The sequence below is a fragment of the Emydura macquarii genome, unplaced genomic scaffold, assembly GCF_026122565.2.
Source record: "Emydura macquarii macquarii isolate MOO-44397 ecotype Brisbane River unplaced genomic scaffold, CSIRO-AGI_Emac_v2 contig_2975, whole genome shotgun sequence".
NCBI lineage: Eukaryota > Metazoa > Chordata > Testudines > Chelidae > Emydura > Emydura macquarii.
In genome coordinates, this window is record NW_027133112.1 from 6,214,556 (window position 1) to 6,239,329 (window position 24,774).

Sequence of the window (24,774 nt, forward strand, 5' to 3'; positions counted from 1 at the left end):
TTATGCCGAATGTTCTTTATAGAAAATAAATGTGTCCTTAATTTCACAAAGGGAGAAATGTACTTACGAAATAGTTCAAACTTAATTTTTAAAAAAGCCAATATGAATGCAGTTTTGGGGAATTTTGGCAGGGGAAAGAAAGGAAGGGAATTAAACTTGAAAGCTTTAGCATCGCTTTCAGTGTAAAGAAGCCTTTAATTCGATTAAGCATAACCATCACTTAATACTGACTAATCAGAAGTATGTAAATGCAGTCTGACGCCAAACTTTTTTTTCCTTCTACAGAATTTCTTTCCAGAGCAGATGGTTGCTTGGTGTCAGCAATCAAATGGCAGCATCCCACAATCACAACTTTTGCAGGTACTGTAAGACAGTCATGTACTAACGTAGCCTTTATAAAGGCCAAGGGAGAAAGGTTAAAAAAGATTGGAAATGTGATTGGGAAAAGAGGAGATTTTCATTTAGTGTATGTCCATAAAGCAGATTTTAAGCCAATCTAATTTAGATTTTAAATAATTGTAAACATTGTAAACTCTTAGCAGTTGGCAATTTAGTGGGCATATGAAAAACTGTCTGGCATTACCGTGAACTGCTGCTGCTGTTAGTGCCATGATGGCTAAGCTATTAGAGCGTTCTGTATGTATGTGATCAGTGTCAATTTGTTGACCACCTTGCATATGTCTGCCCAGCAGCTTAAAATATATTTTCCAGATCAGGTAGGTATACATGCATTAGTGTAGATTGAGGTACCGGGCTTAAAATAGCAGTGTTGCTGCTGCTGCATGGGTGGGTGGTGGGACGATATCTGCCTGAGTAGAGTCCCATCTGAGGCCCTCTGTGTGTACATGGACAGCTAGCTTGTGCTACTGCCCACACCATTGGGAGTCAAGCATCTCATCTTCTTTAGGCACTTTTCAGAAATCCATTAAGCACCCATCTGAATTTTTAGGTGCCAGAATCCCTTTGGAAGTCTCATCTGTGGTGACCAGAAACAATCCATCTATTTGCTTACTACAGTTAATATTTCCCTTGTTTAATAACAGTTTTATGATAAACAATTTTGCATTTAAACTTTCTTTACCTTCTTTTGTATCCAGCACATTTACGGTAGTTTTATTTAACTAACACAGTTTTCAAATGCTGGTTCTGAACACTTTTAATTAAATGCCAGTTTCCATCCGAATGCAGCCTGATACAGTTTTTTTTATTTAGGATTTGTATCTAGTAAATAAGAAATGAGTCACTCACCATTTTCCAACATAATAAAAAATGTAAAAATTAAAATTCTGAATAAATGTATGTTAAGCTATATAATTACTTAAATGTGTGTAGAAATGGTTAGCAAAAAGAAATACCAAATTTAGTGCAAAGGTTATTTGCTTGCAAATAAACATGTCACTGGTTATATCAACCAGTGAGAATTAACCTTTCTTATAAAAATAACTTAAAAAAAAAAGGTATAAATACAAAAATGAGATTAAAACTAATGGTTTAATGCATCCTGAATGGCACTAAAGGCAGACAGAAGAAAATAAATGTATGATAGACGCGTACCTAAAGTTTTGTAAAAGTGTGTGTGTGTGTGCAGTTTGAAACAATGCTGCACACATATACTTTATTCAGTTCAAAGTTTGTATAAAGTAGTAGCTTGTGAGGCAGTATGAGCAGAGCATGTGCTGGGCATGCTAAAATAAGCAGATGTAGACTTCTAAGATTCTGTATCTCATAATGGGGCTTACACACTTATTTTTACCAAGTGAATAAAAAACAAGGCAACACAAATGTAGAAAACATAGTCTCCTATGGATTATTTAAAGGGTATGCAACACAAGTCCTAATTTATGGGCTTCCCCCAACAGCCTAATGGCCCTGGATTACACAGATTTTCATGTCTAATCAACACTCTGATTTACAAATGTATTTCTAAATTGACTAGGTAACTTACTTTTGAAACTCTTAAAGGTAGGCCATCTACATTAAGTGGCCTATCTTTCAAAAGTGTTGAATGCCTCGCAGCTCCCACTAACTTCCCCAGGTTTACTCCTGATTTACACTCTGTCACTTTTAATTTATTTTGTCTCGCATTAAGTGAGAAGAGAACATAACAAAAAGCTGTCAGGAGAAGCACTTCAGGCTCTGGTGGAAGATTGAGTATTTGAGGACAAAGAAGTCCAGAGCTCAGTTGCCCTGGTCCTTCACTGCTGGTAATCATGGCTTTACATGAAAAAACTGTCTGAACAAAATTCAAATTTGTTTAGAAAAATTCTTACCAAAATCTAGGCACTGCAGTGAATACATGTACTTGAAGAGTGCTTAAGATTAAAATATCTGGTAACACTTAATACTGGCTCAGCTACATGACCCATCTCTTCCAGCCCTACATTTCTGTGATTCATTTGTATGAAGGCATATTAAACTGTTCCCATTAGTTCTCCTTCTATCATCTCTAAATAAGCTAGGAATAGCATACCAACCTAATATTTTTTAATTCTTCCAGGTCCGGACTTCTGGTGGCCTTTAGTTGTAAAGATTTAGTTGAATGCTGTGTATTTAAGTTACTGAGTATTAAATGGTTCTGCCTGTGCCTATCCCCAGACTGGGGCCGGGGAAGGGAGATGGTGTTTATTATTTTAATTTAATTAATTTATTATTTTAATTTAATCAATTTAATTATTTATTTGTATTTATTTTTATATAAATATAATTTAACTATAATTAATTTGGTGTGGATAGTCCATAAATCGGCTGTTCATTATCTAAATTTGCTGGGTGAAGTTTTGCATTCCAGTCAGTTGTTTCCAAGCTACGCTTGTTGGCACGTTTCTTGTGTCTAGCAAGTTTCGTAGAATTAGTAAGATGCCTGTCAATATGCTGTGTAAATGTTGGTTTGAAATATCAGTTCAGACTCATCAATGCAAAAAGAATAGAGGCATGGAAGAATGGGTTACCTCTGTGTCCATTGCCTGGTAAACAGGAGCACACCAGTGTGCAAAGTGTAACTAACGGTGTGTCTAGACTAACTGTTCATGCGTGGCAAGCTGGATTGTAAATCTACAGTGCTGCAGTCTGCCTTGCACTAACTGTCCATGTGGACCCTGCTGCCGTGCACCAAAATAATATAGCAGCCCTCGCGAAGGCTACGTCTACACTGACGACGGCAAAGTCGCTGCCATCAGATCAATTTCTCTGGATCGACTGAGTGGTCAGTGAAGACCCACTCAGTCAATCCAGAAATCAACATACTAAGACCACCTTCACAAGTGGCATAGCGCTGCGTCGACGGGAACACGGTTCCCGTCAGCACAGTGCAGTGAAGACGGCATGCAGAAGAGGAGCAAAGAAGTCGACGGGAGTTACACAAGCTACGCAGAAAACTTGCGCAACTCCCGTTGGCTGCCGCCAAATCCTGGAGGTAAGTGTAGACAGGGTCTCTGGAGTGTTCAGTCGAAGTCCATGAATGTGAGTAACTGCACTTTGCTACAGGTGTGGTGCTAGCTTTGTCAGTGTTTATGGTACATAATCATAGAACTTAATATTTTTAATTTTCATCTCCACCAGAACTTTTTAAACTCCAGTAGCTGCCCTGAAATTCAAGGTTTCTTGCATGTGAAAGAGTTGGGTAGGAAATCATGGAAGAAGTTATATGTGTGTTTGAGGAGATCAGGACTTTATTGCTCCACAAAAGGAACTTCAAAGGTAATTTTTTTTTTGGAATTGAGCTACTAAAATTGATATGTGAAAAGAATTTCTACTTACAGTACTTTTTTTTTAATAAAAAAGTTTTTAGAGTTTTCTTTTTTTTAAAAAAAAAAGGGGGGGGGGGCAAAACAATAAATAAATTATGGACAAGCAGAAAACAAGCCCTGGGCTGGTACATCCCTTCATCTTGACATATCTATCTTTAGATTTGTTTATATTAATAATATACACACACACACACGTGCTTTTAATACATAAAAATATATAAATGGCTACTGAAGTTGCATTAAATGAGAGGTTAGTGATGGGGGAGAAAACACTTGCTTCATAAGTGAACTTTTATGGGTTTATTTTAGACCGTAACTAAATGTTTTTCAAATTTAATAATTAAGCCTTAACATGAATTAGAACCAATGGTGGTATGTAGAATGCAACACTAGCTTTAAGCATCATTTGACATCATACCGGACTGGAAATGTCTGTCAACTTTTGGCATAAACCTCTGTGCTCCTGCTATTGTGTGGTTTGGGGTGATTGGTTCTTTTTGTTTGTTTGTTTTTTATTTTGGTCTCATGGTATTTGCCTTCCAAGCAAATATCTCAGAAATACAGATCAATTTGTCAGTCTGCATCCTGAGAACAATTTTGGTTTTACGTTTATAAATTTATAGCCAATCTGAACAGATTGAATGGTGCATTTTATTATATATTTAATAAAACTTCAAATGTTTGGAGAGAGGCAGCTTAAATGAGCATACACTGCCCTCTGATGGATATTATGCTTCAAAGAACGTTGGCTGGCAGTGAAATCTTTCAGTGGTTAATCTGACAATTTAAAAGGTACAATATTTCCACAGGAGCCAAGACACTTGCAGTTGTTAGCTGACCTAGAAGACAGCAATATCTTCTCGTTGATAGCGGGCAAGAAGTTGTATAATGCTCCTGCAGACTATGGATTTTGTATAAAGGTAATTCTTTTCATTAACTTGTTCCCAAGGTGGAACTGAAGTCATTAGCATTTTTTTTAGCAAATTTGAGTACTCACCAGGAGTAAAAGTTTACTCAACCAGTAATCCTACGGACTACAGAAAGACTTTCTGGAGTCAGGACTATGCAACGGGAGTAAGGCTGTGGAAGGATGAGGCTAGGAGGGCAGCACAGTCTGGCCCTAAGGAATAAAACTTGCACCGCAGCAGATCAAGTAACAATGAGTTGTTCAAGGTAGTGAATTTATTAATACAGTGATTTCGTCTAAATGATTCTACAAACTTAAGTTTATTTAAATGTAAAAGTCAATGGCGTTTTCCAAGAATTCAGCTGACAAGACCTCATTTTCCACAGTGGAAAACCTAGAATTGCGCGCTTGGGTATTACTCTGGGGTTCAGAAGTTCTGATGTTACAGTGAGATGAGAAGGCCCCTCAAGCTGTAAAAATATAATGGGAGGGTCACAGACTTTCCATTTCTGTGTGGGTTTATTTTAAGTATCAGCGTTTCTATGTTTTGAAAACCTGGAACATCTTTTGGACTGGCAAGTATGAGTATAAAAATCATCTAACCGCTGTCAAGCGGTGTGCTGATTACATGGCCTTGGTGTTATACGTTCAGACATTCACACATAATCTCTGCTTTTCACACTTTAATCACTGGGGGGGAAAAATGCTCCTTAGGAGAGCGAGTCCCCAAATTACATAGCAGAGGATTGCACTCTAAACAGAGGTAATTGCGTCAGTGTGACAGGCAGCTTGTTTGCACTTACTTTAAAGCAGAAGGTCATTTTGAAAAATGAAGAGTAAAGTACACAGTGGTCTGTTTTTAACTGTTATACCTGCAGTTTTTGTACTGGTATAACCAGGCCAGTTAGGGGGATGATTACTTTTTTAACCAATAAAGTTATATCGGTACAACCCCCAGAATGGATGCAGTTATACCAGCATAAAGATCCTCCTCCTGGTATAGCTTATGTTTATGTGGGAAGGAGAATAAGACAGAATACTTTTTACCAGTATACTGCCTTCCATGCTAAGGGTATAACGATATAACTAAACCCCAGTGTAGCTAAAATGGTACAACTTCGGTGTGTAGGCACACCTCAGAGTGTACCCCTCTTTCTTATTGTTGCCTCCAACGCATCTGGTAACATTTTCTAAAGCTCTTAAATCCCATTGTCTGTCACTTGGTACTGTTGAAAACAGGGCTACCTATTGTCTGCCTCCATGACCCGCCAGGGACATCAGTTGGCGGCTCCTACATGGAGCCGTGAGCATGGGCGTGAACTTGGCGCGGTTCACCCCTCACCCCGATACCTGCCCCTACTGCGGCATGAGGGAGACCCTGGCGCACGTCTATCTTGAGTGTACCAGGCTGCAGCCCCTCTTCCGGCTCCTCCAGAACCTCCTGCTGAGGTTCTGGCTGCACTTCTCCCCGCACCTGTTCATTTATGCACACCCCGTCCGTGGCCCCATGAAGTCACGGGACCTCCTCGTCAACCTCCTCCTAGCCCTGGCCAAACTGGCCATCTACAAGACCAGGGAGAGGAGGTTGCTCTGTGACTGTGGGGCCTACTTCCATTCCCTTGTGTATTCACGCATCTGGGCAGAGTTCCTCTGGGCAGCGTCCGCTGGCTCCCTTGACACCTTCCGGGAGCAGTGGGCGCTGTCCGGGGTTCTCTGCTCGGTGTCCCCTTCTGGCTCCCTTCATTTAAACCTGTGACCTCACGTCCTTTCCTGTTTTTTCATTAGTTGTCCCAAGTAATCAGTTGTGTTCCAGGCTCAGTGGCTCCTCCCCTTAGCTGGGGGAGGGGCCTTTAGCAGTGGCACCCGCCCACTTCCTGATTTTCAAATAGATGGACCAGGCCCCAGGATAAAATCTGAGGAGAAGAATGAGGAGACAAGGCTGGGAGCTGCTTTTAGTGATGCATTGCAAGGGTTTGGGGTGGGGGAGTGGCAACGGAGAGTAAAGTACTGTTTGTTTGGCTAGAGATAAACACTCTCCCCATGTAAGGAAAGATGGCTAGCGGAGACAGCCTGAGTTAATCAAAGAAAGTCATTTCTGTAGGCTTTGAAGGGGTAGAGAGGAGCTCTCCTCCCCTCTGACATGGGGTTCTATAAGGCAATGTGTGTAGCTCCTAAGAACATAAGCCTGTCATTTTCTGGGCTCTTGTCTGCCGAGGTGTGGGTAGCTCCAGCAGTAATACTTCAGTCTTAATACCATCTGCAGAGGAGACAGCAGGAATTGGTAGAATGGATATTTATCAGGTAAACTTACCTATCCAAAACACAAACTCTCATATTTTTTTGTTTTAATTACCCACAGTCTTCCTCATTTCAAGTGTAGGAGGCAAGAGCAACACTTCCAGATAAGTTATTCATCTTAACATGAACAGTAAAAATGCAGAAAAAAAACCACTCAACAATAAGATAAGATAGTGGTGTCTGAGGAGTCGTGTGGTTAAGGCACAGGACTGAGGGTTGGGAGATCTGGTCCCTACATCTGGTTCTCCTGCAGGCTTCATGTCTGACTTTGGATAAGTCACTTCCTCTCTCTACCTCCATTTCCCCATCTCTAAAAAAGGAGCTAACAAAGCCTTTATTCTCAAGCCTTCATTTTTATTATGAGGATTAGTTTACTTAAATTGTACAGTGTCTTGATAACCTTGGATACAAGATGTTGCAATGCCAGGATGTTGTAAAATGACAAAGGTTACAAATGGATGGCTCCTCTTTTATGGAGGACCAGTCAGGGAAGTTGGTTCTAGACTTTTCTCACCAAATATATTTTAGCCTTCCCTGAACCCAAATTCAGCATGAACAAGCATTTTCTTGACCGGTACTTCGAGTTGTCTTACTCCCTGTGCTTGCCTTTCCTGTACAGTACACTTCAAGGGCTGTTGGTTTACTGTTAAACAAACTGAATTCCCTCTTACATTTTGTAGCCCAACAGAGTGAGAAATGAAACTAAGGAGTTGCGGTTGTTGTGTGCTGAAGATGAGCAGAGCAGAACATGTTGGATGACTGCATTTAGACTCCTCAAGGTACCTACTTTCTCATAATCTAAATTAGGCGAGATCTGCAGCTGTCTTCATATTCTTGAGAGATTTCAGCTTTCCCATGCTACAATGCACTGAACACACAAGGAAACACTTTTATGAAGAAATCCCTAGTTACTCATGTCAAGCTACTCACGTACGTACCCCGAAATCAACCATACTCTACAGCAGAGACTTCCATTTTTTTAAATAAAAACCCTGAATACAGCTTTTACTCATAAGCTTGTAACCGCAGCACTTGATGGCATTCATTACACATCTAAATAAAGCACCATCCTGGCATGGCAAAAGTGAAGTGTATATATGCCTCAAAAATCAAAATAGTCATTGGTTTTAAACTCCATCGTTTCAATATGGAATCTGCCAAAAAAAAAATTTTTTTTTTTTTTTTAATTTAAAAAAATAAATTAGAGTTTAGGTAAGTATTTAGACTCACTAACTTGTATTGATTTTTAGCTAGTGCAAGATACTGTCTGGTGTCCTGTCCTGCAGTTTTGTTTAGAATTTTTCTATTTCCTTAGACAAATTGACTTTTAAAAACTATAGCGTTTTGGGTTTTGGTTTGGTTTTGGTTTGGTTTTTTTGCAGTGTTTTTGTTTAACTGGTGTGGATTCTTTTAAAAAAAAAAAAAAAAAAAAAAAAAAAAAAAAAAAAAATCGTCTGGCCTGATACAAGAGTATGTATGCATAGCTGAGAGCAAAGAGTGAGTGTGGTTTGCATTGAAAGGAGTGCATGGAAGGAGACTTAACAGTTTACTCTGGACAAAAAGATTAGTGCTAGCTTCCTCACTTGGCTGGGATGGGGGGGTGGTGTAGTCCAAAGTCTTACACGATAGATTGTATGGTGTGGAATAAAATGGAAAGACAGGATCTTTTGTGTTCTAGCAGAGAAGCAATGGACTATCTGTCCCCCATCAAGGAGGGATTGGTTGGAATCCACAGATCTGTCGAAGTAGCCTTTATACATTCTTTCCCTGAAAATCTCATCTGGAGGAGGAGAACCTAGAGGTTTTCAAAACTGCCTCACTCTATCAAAGGGAAAATAAATTCTCTATCATGTCATCCATGAAAAGCTACCCCTCCCTGCTACCTCTCAACTTGTGTGCTATGTAAATATATTGTGTGCTATGTAAATATATTTCCACTATGTAAGGTGGATGCATATGAATTCAAATCCACATAGGCAACCCCTAATTTAATGTCTCCTTAAACTTAAATGTTCCAGAGTGACAAGTGGGTGCTCAACTCTTGAGACACCTTCAAGGGCCAGATTTTAGAGGGTGGTTACTCAGAATTCTCTGAAAATCAGGAGTCTTTAAAGTGGTTTAAGAATCACCCTAAATCACTTGTATTTGAAAATCAATACCCCAGATTCTAGTTAATGTATTTATAGCATCTCCCTACATGGTGTTACGTTAGAGCAAATTGGCAAAAAAGGGCAAATTGATGCTGGGGTCAGCCAATGTCATGTATTCCTGAGGCTAAACAGGAAGTTCCTTATCAACTATTGAGGTTGCAATGCTCTAGTGGGAATGTTAAGTTTGGGGAGGAAGTGGCACTGTTTTAACTGCAGGATGATTCTACAGTTTCTAAGGTTATAATGTTAGCTTTCTATTGTAGTCCGTTATCAGTGGCCCAACGGTCCACTCATACATGATTAAGGTTAAGATTCTATCATGGGTATTTTTAGTAAAAGTCAGGGACAGGTTGGAGGCAATAAACAAAAATTCATGGATGCTGTTACGTGTCCCTGACTTTTTTCCCCCTCCCCCAGGGTACTTTTAGTAAAACAGAGCTGCTGGGGCTTGCAGCTACTCCAGCCTGCTGCTTCAGAGGGCTGGCCGGCTGAGCAGCTGTTGAGCTGCCCTGCCTCAGAAGTCTTGGAGGTCCAGGAAAGTCACAGAATCCATAACCTCTGTGACGGAATCATAACCTTATATTCATGTTTTACCAGAAAGTGTTCCAGAGTACGCAGTGTTATGTTTACCTTATTCTGCAAACTTTTATCCCCAGACCTGCTCTTCAGTGTCAAAAGTTTGTCTGACTAGTCTTGAGTTCTTCTACATACTTTAGGGGTACCATTATTAAAGCCAAGCAAAATAATCACAATTATTAACCATGGTGCTTTTATTATTTAATAAAGGAAAAGAAAACGTAAAACAAAACCACGTAACTGAGAGAACACAAATGATAAATTGGTTACTTCCATTACAGTCTCTTCTCGGTGCCACTCTGTAAAGAGCTTTTAGCAGATATTACACCCTTGAGAATGGGCCTGCCTTTAGGGGAGCCACTTTTCTCTTGGTAAATTGAGACCCAAGATCTTATTCTCAAAGTTTCTGAGTCCAGTTTCAGTGTATCATTAGTTCCAGAGGGGTAGCTGTGTTAGTCTGTACACAGCAAAAACCATGAGAGTCCTGTACCACTTTAAAGACTTACAGCCCACGAAAACTTGTGCCTGCAGAAATTAAATGTGTTCGTCTTTAAAGGGCTACGGGACTCTCGTTGTTTTTGCAGTGTATCATTAGACAGCTATGACTGTTCGTTTATAAGTGAGCAAAAGAACTTTGTTGCAAGGCAGGTGAGTCCTGTTGATTTTTTTTTTTTTTTTTATGAATATCAAACGAGTTTGTTTACTTTGCCCAATTATAATTTTTATTAAATCTTAATAAATCAAAGGAACTTTTTTAATCAGCTACTTAGAAACCATTTATGGAGCCGTCTTAAGACAGACCAATTAATGAATATTAAGAATCTTAAATCCAGTTAACTCCCACTATTTTTCTGTTTATCAATGGGTCTGACTAGACAGCAAAGAAAAACCCGTGGATGGATTCAGGCTGTGGTGCTGTTTCATTGCTGTCTAGACTTCCAGGCACAGGCGGGGGCCCAAGCTCTGGGACTCTCCCACCTTGCAGGTTCTGAAAGCCCGGGCTCTGAGGTGTGCAAGGGTCCCAGAGCTTGGGCTCCAGCTTGTGCCTGGAGCCTTTTTCTTTGCTGTTAGGGTAGGCATACCCAACATCCAGCAAACCCTGTCTCCACTCTATTTGATGATGACCAAGAGAAACTGTTAACATCTTAAGTTAAAACTGCATTTCCATGTCCCAATAAAATCACTACAAGAGTTTTTAAATCTAATCTTTTGGCAGAATGTGCACGTGTTGGGGGCTCACCTTAGAGTTTTTATGCTCTTCTCCTTCCTATTTTCATGACATTTTAGGAAAACTCCTCTTTCAAGATTGTTTAGATTCAAAGTTGGCTGCTGTCCTCCTCGCACTGGCCCCAAGTTTCAGGGTTTGGGTATGGTTACACCTTCAGCTTCTGAATATGCAGTCTACTTAATGCATATGCAACACCCGTCTAATTACCTTTGTTCTCTTGAGGCAGGAAAACCTTACATAACTTTTAAGGTTAGTTTTAACTTCCTTTTTATCCAGGCATTTTCTGAGAGAGGTTCAACAGATACCTCTGGTAATTCTTTTTTTTTTTTTTTTTTTTTTTTTTTTTTTTTTTTTAAAGTCCAAACACTCTTAGAAGTTTTTTAGTTCTCCAAATAGGCTCTTAAAGTTAACTAAATTCTTAGATTTTAGCTTAAATGGTTATGAAAAATCATCACCTTTCACAATTTTTGGAGAGATGATGATTCTTGACTTTCTGAATTGGGTGAGGGAATTGCTGCTTGAGTTTGCCAGACAGCTTGCTAACTAATCCTCATTAATATAAGTATTTTATACTGAAATGGCTTTTTACCTCAGTTACCAGTTTAGAAAGGTTATTAGATTCTGTGCTGGCACATAGAGCATTTTACCATTTACATAGCAATGATTTTAGAAATTGCATTAGAAGTCTTGCATTTATCTAACATATTCCAAAGTGGGCATTTCACCAAGGCTTGTCATCTCAACATTTAAGAAATAAACAAAGGTTTTCTGCAGAATATTTCTCAGTTATAAATGTTTTTCTTTACAGCTTCAGGGAGTGAGATTTTAGAATGTCTGTGAGATAATTCTCTTTACTACCTATTTTTTGCTTCTGATAATACATCCCTATTCATGACTTCTTTTTGTTGTTAACATCCTCTTGAAGTCAGGACCTAACTCTTTTTTGCAAGGTCTGTTGTTTGAGATAAACCATTTCTTTTCCAACTGACATTTTACACAACAGATGTGTCCTGTTCTGTGATAAGATACTCTGGTTTAGATGCTTTTTACACCAAATGGTGTTTACCAATTTCAGTACAGTATGCAGTTTGCAGTTAATAACTACTATCAAATATTCTATTACCAAGCACCAGTCACAACAAACAAGCTTACATCCATTTTTTAAAACATAGCATAAAAGACATTAGTATAAAAATCAAAGGGAAATAGGAGTTAAAAATGCATTTTATGTTTTGTATAAATATCCTTAGCAATAAAAGTGGTTTTATCTCCCTTGACACTTTGGGAGTTTGTCATGTTGATGGTCAATAGAATTTTTAGGAATTTGCTTAGGTTGGATGTTTAGTATAATTAAATAAATAAATGCCTGTGAGGTACTTTTTCCTGCAAGCACTAGATGTATGAAAGCAGTGATAAGTATCTCCTAAGATTCAGTAAAGGTGCAGGTAAGTTTGTAATGACCTAACATGAAAAGAGTAAATTATAATAATTTTGAGTCACCTTCAATATTGATACAAAATTCCTCTATCACACATGCACATATGAAACTGCAACTTTTCAGCCCGTTGCCTGTGCCCTGTCTGCAATAAGCTCTCATTTTCCAATTCAGAACTCATTTATTTGAATGCTCTCCAAATTATCTAACTCATTAATCTTTAAGAACAATTCTCTGTAAATTACAGTACAGAAAATCCTTTTCTATTTTGTAAGTGAATATAAAACAGGCTGTACTAGATAGATGTACTCCAAGTACAGTTCAGGATACAAAAAACAAAATACGTATCCTGAATACAAAATGTATCTGATTTGTGTAGATCGGTGATACTCAGACTTCAGTGGCTCAGGAGCCAAATTAGTGATCAACATTACCCAAAAGAGCCAAAGTGGTGTAAATGTGTCATTAAGTATACTGCTGTATGTTCATATTTAAACAGTATGATGGGAAATATATTATATATATATATATATATATAATTCTTACAGCAAAATGACTGACCAAGTATTATTATTTTATCAACTACAATAGGTTAATAGCATAGTAAAAGCATCCTGATTGGTTAATAATTAAATCGCACTGTTTTAATATCATGTGCTGCAAAGAGCCACAGAGAGTATGACTGGTGTAGCTGTAGCATTTGATGTCCACTAATATAGTCCTATCTCCATTTACATTTTACTAGACTTGGATCAACTATTTGTCCAGGCACGGAATAAACTGAAGCCATTATTTCAGATTAAAAGCCATTTGGAATACATGGGCAAATAGTGATTCCCAAATATAAGCATGTGTGATAGTCTCAGATTTTTTCTACAATTTTAGCTGCATATGCACGTAACCTTTCTCATGGCAGATGAGTAACATAGTTCGATGTCTCATTTTTGTGTGTGAGATTGAAGTACAATAAAACGGTTTCTTCCTGTTGAAATAACTGAATTATAACAAATTATGTACATTTAGATACATTAATACTAACGTTAAATTCAAAACTTAACTGGAAAGCGTAAAATCAGTACATCTGTGCTCAAAAGAGCCCAAATGCATACTATGTATTATTTTCTGTGATCTCTAAAGGGTACTTTGGTGAGAGGAGGTGGAAGAACACTACTGCCAGCTCCTTTGCCTCTCAGAGGCAAACTTCCATTCCAGCTCAGCCTCACTTATTCCACCTGCAAAATTGCATCCTACTCCCTGTGCAGTCTGAAGCTATGTATGCACAAAGCCAATAAAACATTTTCTGCCTCTTAAGAGAACTCAGTACATAGTGCATGAACCCAAGTACTCTGTAAAAATCCCTGTAAGTTAGGCAAATCATAGCCAGACCATTTAAAGCCACATATGGCCCTATGGCAGAGGTCCCCAAACTGTGGGGCATGCCCCCCTAGGGGGGTGCGGAGGAATGTTCGGGGGGCACCCTCACAGGAGGGTGGGGAGTACATGCCAGCCAGTTCCGCTCTGCTCCAGTCCCGACTCCAGCCACGGCTCCGTTCCCATGCCCAGCCTCAGCCCCTGGCTCTGCTCCTGACCGTGGCTCCAGCCACAGCCTCAGTTACACACCTGGGCCCAGATCTGCCACAGCCCCAGAGCCTCCTACCACAGCTCCACTTCTGACCCTGTTCTAGGCTCTGGCCTGGGCCCCTGACTTCCAGCCTGGCCATGGGTCCTGCCCCAGCCTTAGCCCATGGCCCCGCTCCCTGTTAACATGACAAACTATTAAAAAAGTTTGGTGATCAGTGCCGTATGATATATCTCCGTGCTCCCTGTCCAATTGTAATCTCTAACACCTACCACTGAAGGGCTAAAGCTATTTTTTTTTCAATGCCATCATTAAAAAAGGGGTGGGAGGGAGATGAAAGTGTGTGTTCTCTCTTCTCAGATAACTGAATCAGTTAATCAATTTCACTCAACTATTTAAAAAAAAAAAATTGCTGTCAACTGATGAAGCTACCAACTTTTGCCCTAAATAATTTTGAGTAGTTGGAAGTGATCTTTTAGAATTGAATCACTTGTGATGCCTATTAGGTTTGTACCATGTTCTCTGTCTAAAATTAGATCAAAATCTGCTTTGAGTGAGGAATCCAAAGGATCAACAAACACTGATAGGCCAAATAGATTTCTCTCTAGAGGATGTAGTGGGAGCCTTTGAGATATTCTGAAGTGGTGACTGAACAGGAGTTGCGAAGCAGAGCTGATTGTGTGTGTGTGTGTGTGTGTGTGTGTGTGTGTGTGTGTGTGTGTGTGTGGATAAAGCTATTCACAGGTATTTAGTTTATATATGTGGAGGTGATATCCTTATGATAAAGTTACCATGCACATTTGGCTGCCTTATCTGCCCCCTGCCCATCATTATATAATCCAGTTTGTCCCAGGGCTATTTCTAATATTGAAGTAAGCATATAATACCAGCTCCAATGCAGCATCATTATAATAGTTGCTATAAAGATATCCAGTTGAATGTTTATTTTCCTTCCATCTACAGTATGGAATGCTACTGTACCAGAACTACAGAATTCCCCAGCAGAGAAAAACAGTGCTTCCCCACTTCTCCACTCCAGTTGTAAGTACTGAAGTTATTTTTAAATGTATTGCTGGACCTCCATCCTCGTAACAGTTTTGCAATGGCCCACCTGATATTTCATATTTCTCAGAACTAGAATGCTTTGCACCATTCAATGATATTTATGAAGTGCTGTCTCCCCAGATGAGTCTATTCCTTTATTAATACACCCAAGCATCCTATTTGTTTTAACTGCTGCTATCTGCTGACCAGAAGCCACCAACGACCTATCCACAACAATCTTCAAAAGAGGATGCTGTAAACTTTAAGGTCTGCTTTTGCTCATGTAAAAATTAACTTAAATGGAAATAGAACTGTGGTCCTCAAATTCCGTAAGTCGAGCCCTGCGCAGATACAAAAATTTGGATCCGATCCGCATCAGCGATAATTAACTTGTATCCAACCCGGGATGTGCTCTCCACTTTTTGTGTGTATCTTCATGCGCACCAGAACCCTATCTCACTGTTGGAGCCCTGCACGAACATACAAATTTGGATCTGCATCCAATCCACAAAGGTGTTAAACAATACAACTGCATTCGTATCCGTGGATGCAGATATCCGTGGATATAAAGCGGCTATCCAACGATTTGCAGGGCTCTATCCATAAGTATAAACTTAAATTATTTTTGCCTACATGGAAGGTAAACGTCAGCTTCAGTAATGATGCCCAATCTCCAAACACTTCAAAATACATCTGGAGTTGCCTACAATGCTTTTTGTCAAAACAAACTGGGTTACTCTTATTCCTAACTGCAGATGCATGAATGTGGCTGGTTATTAGGGGTCTTGTCCAGGTGCAGTTCTTCCTAATTCTCATCTTCCCTGTTTACTCATGGAAAGTACCTGCTCAATTTTTCCCTCTCTTTTTGATTGCTGTATTTTAGGGCTCATATTTTGTACATGCCTCTTTTCTCTGTACAAGTGAATTCCCCATAAGTCAAAGTAATTGTGAAAGAGCAAACAGTTGTTGCAGTTCCACTGTACCATGCCTATTTTTTAAAACACATTTGGAATGTATCAGATTCTTTGATCATGTGTACTACTTGGGGCAGCTCAGTGACAGTGCTGTGCTACAGAGAGTATTAAAGTTACAGTTCAAAGTCAGTCCAAATCATTCTCTTCACTGAAAGAAGGGCAGCTCTTCATCAGGCTGGTGGGGACACTATGAAAGAAGTTAGAACAATGGTTCCCAGCCTTTTTGGCTCAAGGGCCATAGATACCATTTTTACAACCCAGAAGGTCCGCTAGTCTCTGCCAGCAGGCCCCCACCTCCCCAACAATTATTGATCTCGCGTCCCCCTGGCTACAGCAGGGGGGAAACCGCACACATCTTGTAGCCCCATGTACTCCACTCAGGTCCCTAGGCAGTGGCTCCCATCCCCTTGGCTGCAGCAAGGAGCCTGCGTTGGTCTTGTGGCCCCGTAGCAACACGCTCTGCCTGGGTCCTTAGGCAGCAGCCCCCTTCTGCAGCCAGTGGGAGGGGAACAGCGGGCCACTTTGAAAGATTCAATGGGCCACGGGTTGGGAACCACTGAGCTACAACATGGGGTTTTGGGTGGTAGGGCGGAAAGATAGATTGGGTTACTCTAGGAAACTCAGATATTATCCTCAGCTTTTTTGGGCCAACATTAAAACAAGGTCCAAAAAATGCTAGCACTGTGAATTTCAAAGAATCAAGGATTTAAATGGGTTTGTATTTTCTGTACCCTTAACTACAAAAGAGCATGCTTGAAATCAACCAAAGAGCTGGAGGCGATACTAGTTTCTTAAGCTGTGTTTTTCCTGGGTACTCAAACAAGTGACCATTCCTTTTCAGAGAAGTGTGTCTGAAAACTCGCTCGTAGCCATGGATTTTTCGGGGCAGATGGGAAGAGTTATTGAAAACCCTGCTGAAGCACAAAGTGCCGCCTTGGAAGAAGGGCATGCTTGGAGGGTAATGATCATCTCTTCCTGTTTAACGAGTGCCCCTGGAGAGCTGCAAGACGCAGTGCGCTATGGAGCGAATGCAGCAATGCTCACCGTATAGCTTAGCACGGACTTGAATCATTCACACGGCAGGCTTGCGGATACAAAAGAGTCAGTTTCCATCTCGAGTATAACTGTCACATTCACAACAACCTTCTACACGTGCTTCTCTGTCCCCCTAGTGTCCAGAGGAAGGTTGAGGGGGAAAGCAGACCCACCAGAACTTTACTGTTTGCAAAACCAATCTCTGAGGAGGAATGTGTCAAATTAAATGCTTCCCCACATGGAAGAGGCTGGGGCTCTGACTAATGGCTTGCTCCCAGTAAGTTTAATTGCAGAATATACAAGAGGCAGGACCTCTGGCAATGAAAACTGATGTAATTTGTTTATAGCGTCATGTGGAACAGATAGTGGCAGTAAAAGCTTTCCCGCACACTCATCCACTAGGGAATAGAAGTTATTACCTGAAGCACTATCAGGTCTTGCTGTATGGGAGACACTCATCTTGCTTCATTGAGTACACAGTGTTTTGAGTGGACAGAAGTATCTAAGATAGGTCTCTTCCCCCCCCCCCCCCTCCCCCCCCCCGTGTAAATATTGCGCTTTTATTAAGACCCAGTTTCTATTTTAAGTCAACAGAAGTAGACCTCTGCTTGTAGACTAGGTCCCCTTTCCACCCCACACACACCGCAGAGCTGCATTTCTCTTTCTCTTTATTGAATTAAACTTCCCTGCCCTAGTTTCTGTACATTAAATCTGTACTGCATGTGTTCTGATTTTCTCACGGCAAGGTTTCAGTCTGGATTTATTTAATACTAACTAATTTCTTCTGCAGAAACGCAGCACAAGAATGAACATCTTAGGTAGCCAAAGTCCACTCCATCCTTCTACACTGAGCACAGGTAAACTTTTATTATGTAGTGACAGTAGGAGAGGCCTCTATGGGACAAAGCAAATGAATGTTTTATGTAGAAAAGGAGCCCAAAGCTGTAAAGATCAGATCCTGATTTCAAACAGCATACAAGTTTTAAATTTAAGGTGGAATTCTGGTCTATCGGTATTATCAGGATAACTAAAACTCTAATGCAATGTAAAAACCAGCAAGTGTAAATGTTTTTGAGTCAGGAGACTAAGAATTAAGGTCCTCCATAGTAGAAATGACTTCCCCTCAGCCCCTTTTAAGGGACACACAAATTGGGTTACAGTGCTAAATTTTACAAACTAAATTTTATACAAATCTAGACCCATAAATATTTTCATAGTTTGGATAAAATCCAACAGTCATATACTTCTTATTTCAGCTTGGTCAATGCCCTGTGAATGCCCTGCATTACACTATTATGCTCTGTAAATAGTAGTAAGTAAATAAGATTGTATAATTACATCATTGTTAATTATTACTATATGAAGAAAAATGTGGTTGTTTGTAAACATGACTTTATTTTTTTCCAAATGAATGTCTTGTTAAAATTGTAATCTTAATGGTACACTAGTATCTTTCATTTAATCTCCTTGGGGTTTTGAGGGGGAAGGTTCATAATCTTTAATGTTGGCCCTATATAGGATTAAAGTTTACTTCATTCATTGCAATGAGGGTGCTGGATGAGGGGAGTTTTCACCTTTCCTATTATTTTTTTAAACACATTAAACCGCTAAAACCCTAGCAGATGCCATCTGATCTCAATATTATAATGAAATTCCATATGTAACTACAGCCTCTGTATCTGTAAATGCTAAACTGCCTTGGTTTAAAGCACATGCAAATGGTATCTCAAGTCTGTTGTTGGACACCTCAGGCATTTTTACTAGAATCTGCTTCCTATTCTTTGAAGAGATTTTAATCTTTAAAAAAATCTTCAACAACATACACATTTCTTTAAAAAAGTTTTGATAAATTATTTTCTAGACAAAAATACTTACTATAGTATCTTAAGGCTATTAACCATTTTCCCCTTCTCTCCCCCCATCCCTGCTCAGTTATCCATAGGACACAGCACTGGTTTCATGGCAGGATCTCTAGGGAAGAGTCCCACAGGATTATTAAACAGCAAGGGCTAGTGGATGGGTAAGTATTTGTTGTTATCCCTCAGTGTCATGGGGATTTTTTTTTTTTGGACAAATAGTCTTCACAATGCACAAGATCTTTATGCATAAAAAGGGGAATGCTACTGTCTAAAATTAACCCCATGAGCCACCAATGAATCTTGACCACGAACTGATGCAATAGGTTTGGGTAATCAGGAGTTTCCTTAAACCCCCAGCAATATTCCTACATTTTAAGTGTTTAAAAGCACTCATTTTCCTTTGGCTTTCCTTAAAATTCTGTGCACCTAAGAGCACTGTCTTCTGAAGATCACGGATCGTGGCGTCTTGTACCTATAACATGTTCTTGACCTGCTCATTCATATCCTCTGGGGGTCACTCCAAGTGCTCCAGTGATCACTGGAATTGTCCGTGTTCTGGTTTTCCATAATCATTCCACCTCATGGCAGAGTTCTTTATACTTTGCCATCTTCTCCTTTTGTTCCTTTTTTATGTTCTGTCTGCTAGTATGACAATATCAATTGACATGCTCTTGTTGGTTGTCTTTCATACAACAACTGTGTCTGGTGTGTTTGCCTTCACCGTTTGGTCTGTGACAATTGCCAGGTCCCATACAATCTTAGCCTCTTTCATTCTCTAGAGTGCTTTCAACTCAGTGGTCATAATACTGCATGGTTCATTTAAATCCACACTTGCCACTGAGGCACCAGTGAGGACACTTGGCAACCTCAGTATTATTATTTATTTAGTATATAGTATTTATCATTGTGCTCAGAGGTCTCAGTGCACCCTGTTGTTATAGGCGCACTGTACAAGCATGTACAAGAGCACAGCTTTTGCCCTACAGAGTTTGCTGGATTGGACTCTTAACTCCTGTTCCCCAAAATAAATTATGAAACAAGTTTAAGCTCTCCTATTTAAAGGCCCTAACATAGGTTTGGGGGAGAATGTTAGTTGGGAGCCGAGAATAACCTGTAATGAAGTACAATTTATCTCAGTTTACTCTTCCAGCCTAGGGAGAGGCTTACATTCCACTACCAGGAGATGGAGATGGGATAGGGGAGATATCTAACTTGATTCATCTTACCTTTTGTTAGAGGCTCTCACTCACCACTTATTTCTTTACTACCACAAATGGAAATAAGTACAGGCTGAATGGATTCTCTTTTTGTTTGTTGGTTGGTTTGGGGATTTTTTTAAGTGCCTGGGGCTGGGATTCAGGGTTAGTCTAGACTTTCTAATTTTAAGAATGTGATTCTACCTAGTCACTGTTTACTGTAGAGGAGTTGGTCCATCTGTATTCAGTAGTTCCTCTGCTTTACAGCAGCAAAAGTGTGCCTTCCTAAGTCATTAATGCCCCGTCTGCTGAGGTCTAGGTAGAGGCTGCCGCCATATGAATACAAGAATGGCCATACTGGGTCAGAACAATGGTCCATCTAGCCCAGTATCCTGTCTTCCGACAGTGGCCAATGCTAGGTGCCTCAGAGGGAATGAACAGAACAGATAATCATCAAGTGATCCATCCACAATCACCCATTCCCAGCTTCTGGCAAACAGGCTAGGGACACTTCAAAGCATGGTTTTGCATTGCAGGATTGACCCTTGACTGTGGCCTTTCTCCTGATGTTTTTTCATCCAGATTTGATGAATTTCTAGCAGCCTCACTGAGCTGTTCCACTGCTGGTTAATCAATAGTTAAATGTGCTGGAGAAACCATGTAGTGACACATGAACTTTAGCTTGGCTAAGCTTGAAACTTTTTTTGACAAACTTCAGATTGCGGAACTCTGTCAGGACCAACTGAGGGAAAAGATTTGGGTTTGTAGAGAGACTGCAGTTTGGAGGAGAGTCTATGTGAGTAAAAGAGTGGGAATGCCCCAAAAGTAGCATTGAAGGAGTGAGACATCAGTTGGCATGTATTATCAACTCTCATCTCCATTGATACAGTCATAATAGGAAGAAAGAAGAGTACTCTGACAGGATGAATGTTTTTCAGCAGTAGCATGACTCCCTTGCCTGCAGAAGTGCAATGAACAGATGGGACAGTGGTCACTATAGTGCAGGAGTGTGGTAGTGAAGTTTATTTCAGTGGTTCCAAGAAGCTAAAGTATGTTCTTTTTGTTCCTGGTACTGTAGACAGTTCTTGCAACTCAACCCTGAAAAAAGATTGTTCCTGGCATACTGGTTAGTTAGAACGCCTGCCCTAGAAGTATACTTGGCCTTCTCATAAGCTGAGTGGTGGCTGTCACATTTGGAGAGTATTGCGTAAATAAAGCTGTGCTCTCTTTTCCTGTTTTGTCTAGTTCGTGGAGAATGTTAAATGAAGGAGAATTCTTTGAGTGGATGCCTAAAAGTTTGGGAGCTCTTTTTTCTCCTCCCCAGTACACAGTTCACCATTTGGCTGAGTTAGCTGACAACCTAATTTGGGAGTCCCATTAAAGAGATGGGGGGAAGAGGGCAGATCCCATTAGAAATGGCTTCAATGAAGTACACTAATGCAATGTGACTGTAAACTTTTGCAGCCATCCTTGCCTCCCAGAGTACATTTTCAGCTAATTTTGCTGAGGAAAAATGCTATGACTGTCTCTTAGGGGTGCTTGCATATGTTCTCCACCTCTTTGTAGCATGGAAGCTTCCTCATCTGTAGTCACTGTTAGGAGAATTCTTGGATTGTTTCTGGGTAATTACACCTGTTCAGCTAAAAACTACTGCTTTCGCAGAGCATTTGTCTTGGCTAGTATAGGATACTGGAGAAGAGGGGTAGTTTCTTTCTTATCTCTTTTGTCTCCAAATCATCCTATAGGAGCCCAACAAGGTGCCAACAAGAATGTTCATGAGATTAGTTATTGGTAATGGAAGCTCTATTAGAGAACTAGCAATCCCCATACGTTATGTAGGTGAAGTAACATAATGACATCTCTTTCACCCTGTCTCTGCTTGCTGCTAGCATTGCATGAACCTGGGTTGGAATAGAACTTTGAAGAGAGCAAATTACTACATAAGATATTGTCCTTTAACACTACTGAAGGAGAGAGAGTACAAAATGACAAAATATCTGATTTTAGAACAAATGAGTCATGATATTCAAGTTTGTACTAAAAGAAAATGGTCTTTCCTAGGCTGTTTCTCCTCCGGGACAGCCAGAGTAATCCAAAGGCATTTGTGCTTACACTGTCTCATCATCAAAAAATCAAGCATTTTCAAATCTTACCGGTAAGTGTCTCTCTCCGATATTGACTAAAAGTTTTCTCATTCTATTCCTTCTTCATAAAACCTTTGTCAATGTGTAAAAAGTACTGTTATACAAGGCACTGGTGAGACCTCATCTGGAATACTGTGTACATTCTGGTCACCCCATGTTTAAGAAAGATGAATTCAAACTGTGGAATGGAAAACCTTTCTTATGAAAGGAGACTCAAAGAGCTTGGCTAGTTTAGCCTAACCAAAAGGAGGTTATGGGGTTAAGATTGCTCTCTATAAATATATCAGAGGGATAAATACCAAGGAGGGGGAGGAATTATTTAAGTTCAGCGCCAATGTGGACACAAGACTTAATAGATATAAATTGGCCATCAGGAAGTTTAGACTTGAAATTAGACGCAGGTTTCTAACCATCAGAGGAGTGAAGTTTTGGAATAGCTTTCCAAGGGGAGAAGTAGGGGCAGAAAACCTAGCTGGCCTCAAAAATGAGCTTGATAAATTTATGGAGGGGATGGTATGATGGGGTAGCCTAGTTTGGCAATTGACTGATCTTTGACTACTGGTGTAGATATGCCAATGGCCTGTGAAGGGATGTTAGATGGGGTGGGTTCTGAGTTATTACAGAGAATTCTTTCTTGGGTGTCTGGCTGGTGAGTCTTGCCCACATGCTCAGGGTTTAACTGATTGCTATATTTGGGGTCAGGAAGGAGTTTTCCCCCAGGGCAGATTGGCAAAGGCTCTGAGGTTTTTTGCCCCCCTCTGTAGCATGGGGTACGGCTCATTGGCTGGTGGATTTTATGTACCTCGAAGTCTTTAAACCATGATTTAATAACTCAGTCATAGGTCAAGAGTGGGTGGATGAGGTTCTGTGGCCTGCATTGTGCAGGAAGTCAGACTAGATGATAATATTGGTCCCTTCTGACCTCAGAGTTTGAGCCTATGAGGACTATTACGGAAATAAATTGCTAGTGCAATAAAATATAATGACACTAGTATTCAGAAATAGAACTCTTTTTTGGCATTTTTCAGTCTGTCTAAAAATGTCCTTTTTTGATGAACACTTTGACTGCTAGTGTAAATACCTGAATCAAGGCATAGAACTGATCTCTACAGCTGATTAAAACCACAGGAATTGGGTACCTTTATCTGCATTGCACTCTTCTGGTGACATGAAAGTTGATGTTTTTGGAAAGGTTTTTTGTTTTGGTTTTTTACAGCTACTTTTATGGTTTTCTGAGAAATTTGGGGCCCTAATTTGTAAGTTAAAACTGAAGTTTCTCAAAATATAAATGCCCTCTAGCCAAAAGACATTCCAAAGAGTTGAATGAAACTAGTATATCTACACAATCAGCCTAAAATGTTTAGACCAAATGAGTATCAAATCATTCTTAACTCACAGGACCCTAGTATTCTTCTGACCTACTGACTCCCAAATAAACTAATTAGCTAACCAGTATTTTAGTAAGGCTTTTGTGTTTTACTTAATGGAGAGGTGAAGAGTTGTGACTAAAAAAACCTGCAGAGACTTGATCACAGTTTTCAAGTCCTCTGGCCATCTCCTCTCCTAAAATAAGAACTATTTTAGCTGGAATTCAGAGATGTTCCTTTTGAGTGGAGTTGTGGGTGCTCAGCACCTCTGGCAGTTGGACCATTAGTAGTTTGTTTGGACACAGAAATGGAGGCACCTAAACCTAGTCAGCGCTCTTCTGAGAGTGTTTGAGCCACTGATGGAAATGCAGTATTTGTTTCACTAAATCTGGGGTCCTACCTGAAGCACTGATTTAATGCAGCAAACTATGTGCTTTTAAGAGAAGTTTCCTAGCTGGGGTCTACACTTGAAACTGGATGTGTAATCTCCAGCTCAAGGAGACATGTTCGTGCTCGTTCTGATCGAGCTAGTGTGCTAACAGTAGAAGTGTAGCTGCCAGGGGGAAGAGAGGAAGTGGTTGCCCTGAGTTTGTACCTGTAGTTGTAGATGAATGGCGACATGAGCATTTGATGGGGCTAGCCACCTTGAGTATGTGCCTGTGCAAGATCATAGATATGTACTTGGGCTGCTAGCTCCTCACACTGCCATGGCTACATGTCTGTTTTTAGCTAAATAGCTCAATCAGAGCTAGCACAGGTATGTCTTCTCAAGTTGGAAATTACACCTGCAGTTTGAAATCTAGACGTATTCTATGGTGGTGGAAAGTGCCAGGAAACTCAGTAAATGCTCAGTCATTCAGTTACAATTCCACTCCTCTCCAGTGAGTGGAAAAAAACCAAATAGAACAAGTATTTAGGTAGGGCTTATAAGTTGGCTAGCACTCTTACTGGGCCTGTTTGTGCAGGTAAGCAGGAACTTGATACTTATGAATCCTGTTGACGCAGCGCTACGCTTTTTTTGGAGGTGGTTTTATTTAATCGACTTTTGGATTGATTTGAGGGGTCTTCACTTCCACTCAATGGATCTGGATAAATCGATCTGACAGCATCGAATTTGCTGCCGTCAGTGAAGACATACCCTGAGACTGGTATAGTGATGGTAACTTTAAGAGCAATGTTTCTATTTTGAGACCTATTCAAGTTTTAACTTAACCAAATATGGAAGAAGGGGTTTTG

At 40.1% G+C, this 24,774-nt stretch overlaps 1 protein-coding gene across 3 annotated transcripts in view; it reads left to right on the forward strand.

The window, feature by feature from the left end:
* Positions 1-24,774, forward strand: part of GRB10 (growth factor receptor bound protein 10) — a 205,171-nt gene that overhangs the window by 176,972 nt on the left and 3,425 nt on the right. For all 3 annotated transcript variants that reach the window (XM_067569995.1, XM_067569994.1, XM_067569996.1), the window contains 9 exons: positions 286-360; positions 3,559-3,696; positions 4,556-4,666; positions 7,632-7,730; positions 14,883-14,960; positions 16,779-16,895; positions 17,763-17,829; positions 18,905-18,992; positions 22,089-22,182. In XM_067569995.1, the coding sequence (XP_067426096.1) occupies positions 286-360; positions 3,559-3,696; positions 4,556-4,666; positions 7,632-7,730; positions 14,883-14,960; positions 16,779-16,895; positions 17,763-17,829; positions 18,905-18,992; positions 22,089-22,182 (867 nt within the window). The remainder of the gene's footprint in view (positions 1-285; positions 361-3,558; positions 3,697-4,555; positions 4,667-7,631; positions 7,731-14,882; positions 14,961-16,778; positions 16,896-17,762; positions 17,830-18,904; positions 18,993-22,088; positions 22,183-24,774) is intronic.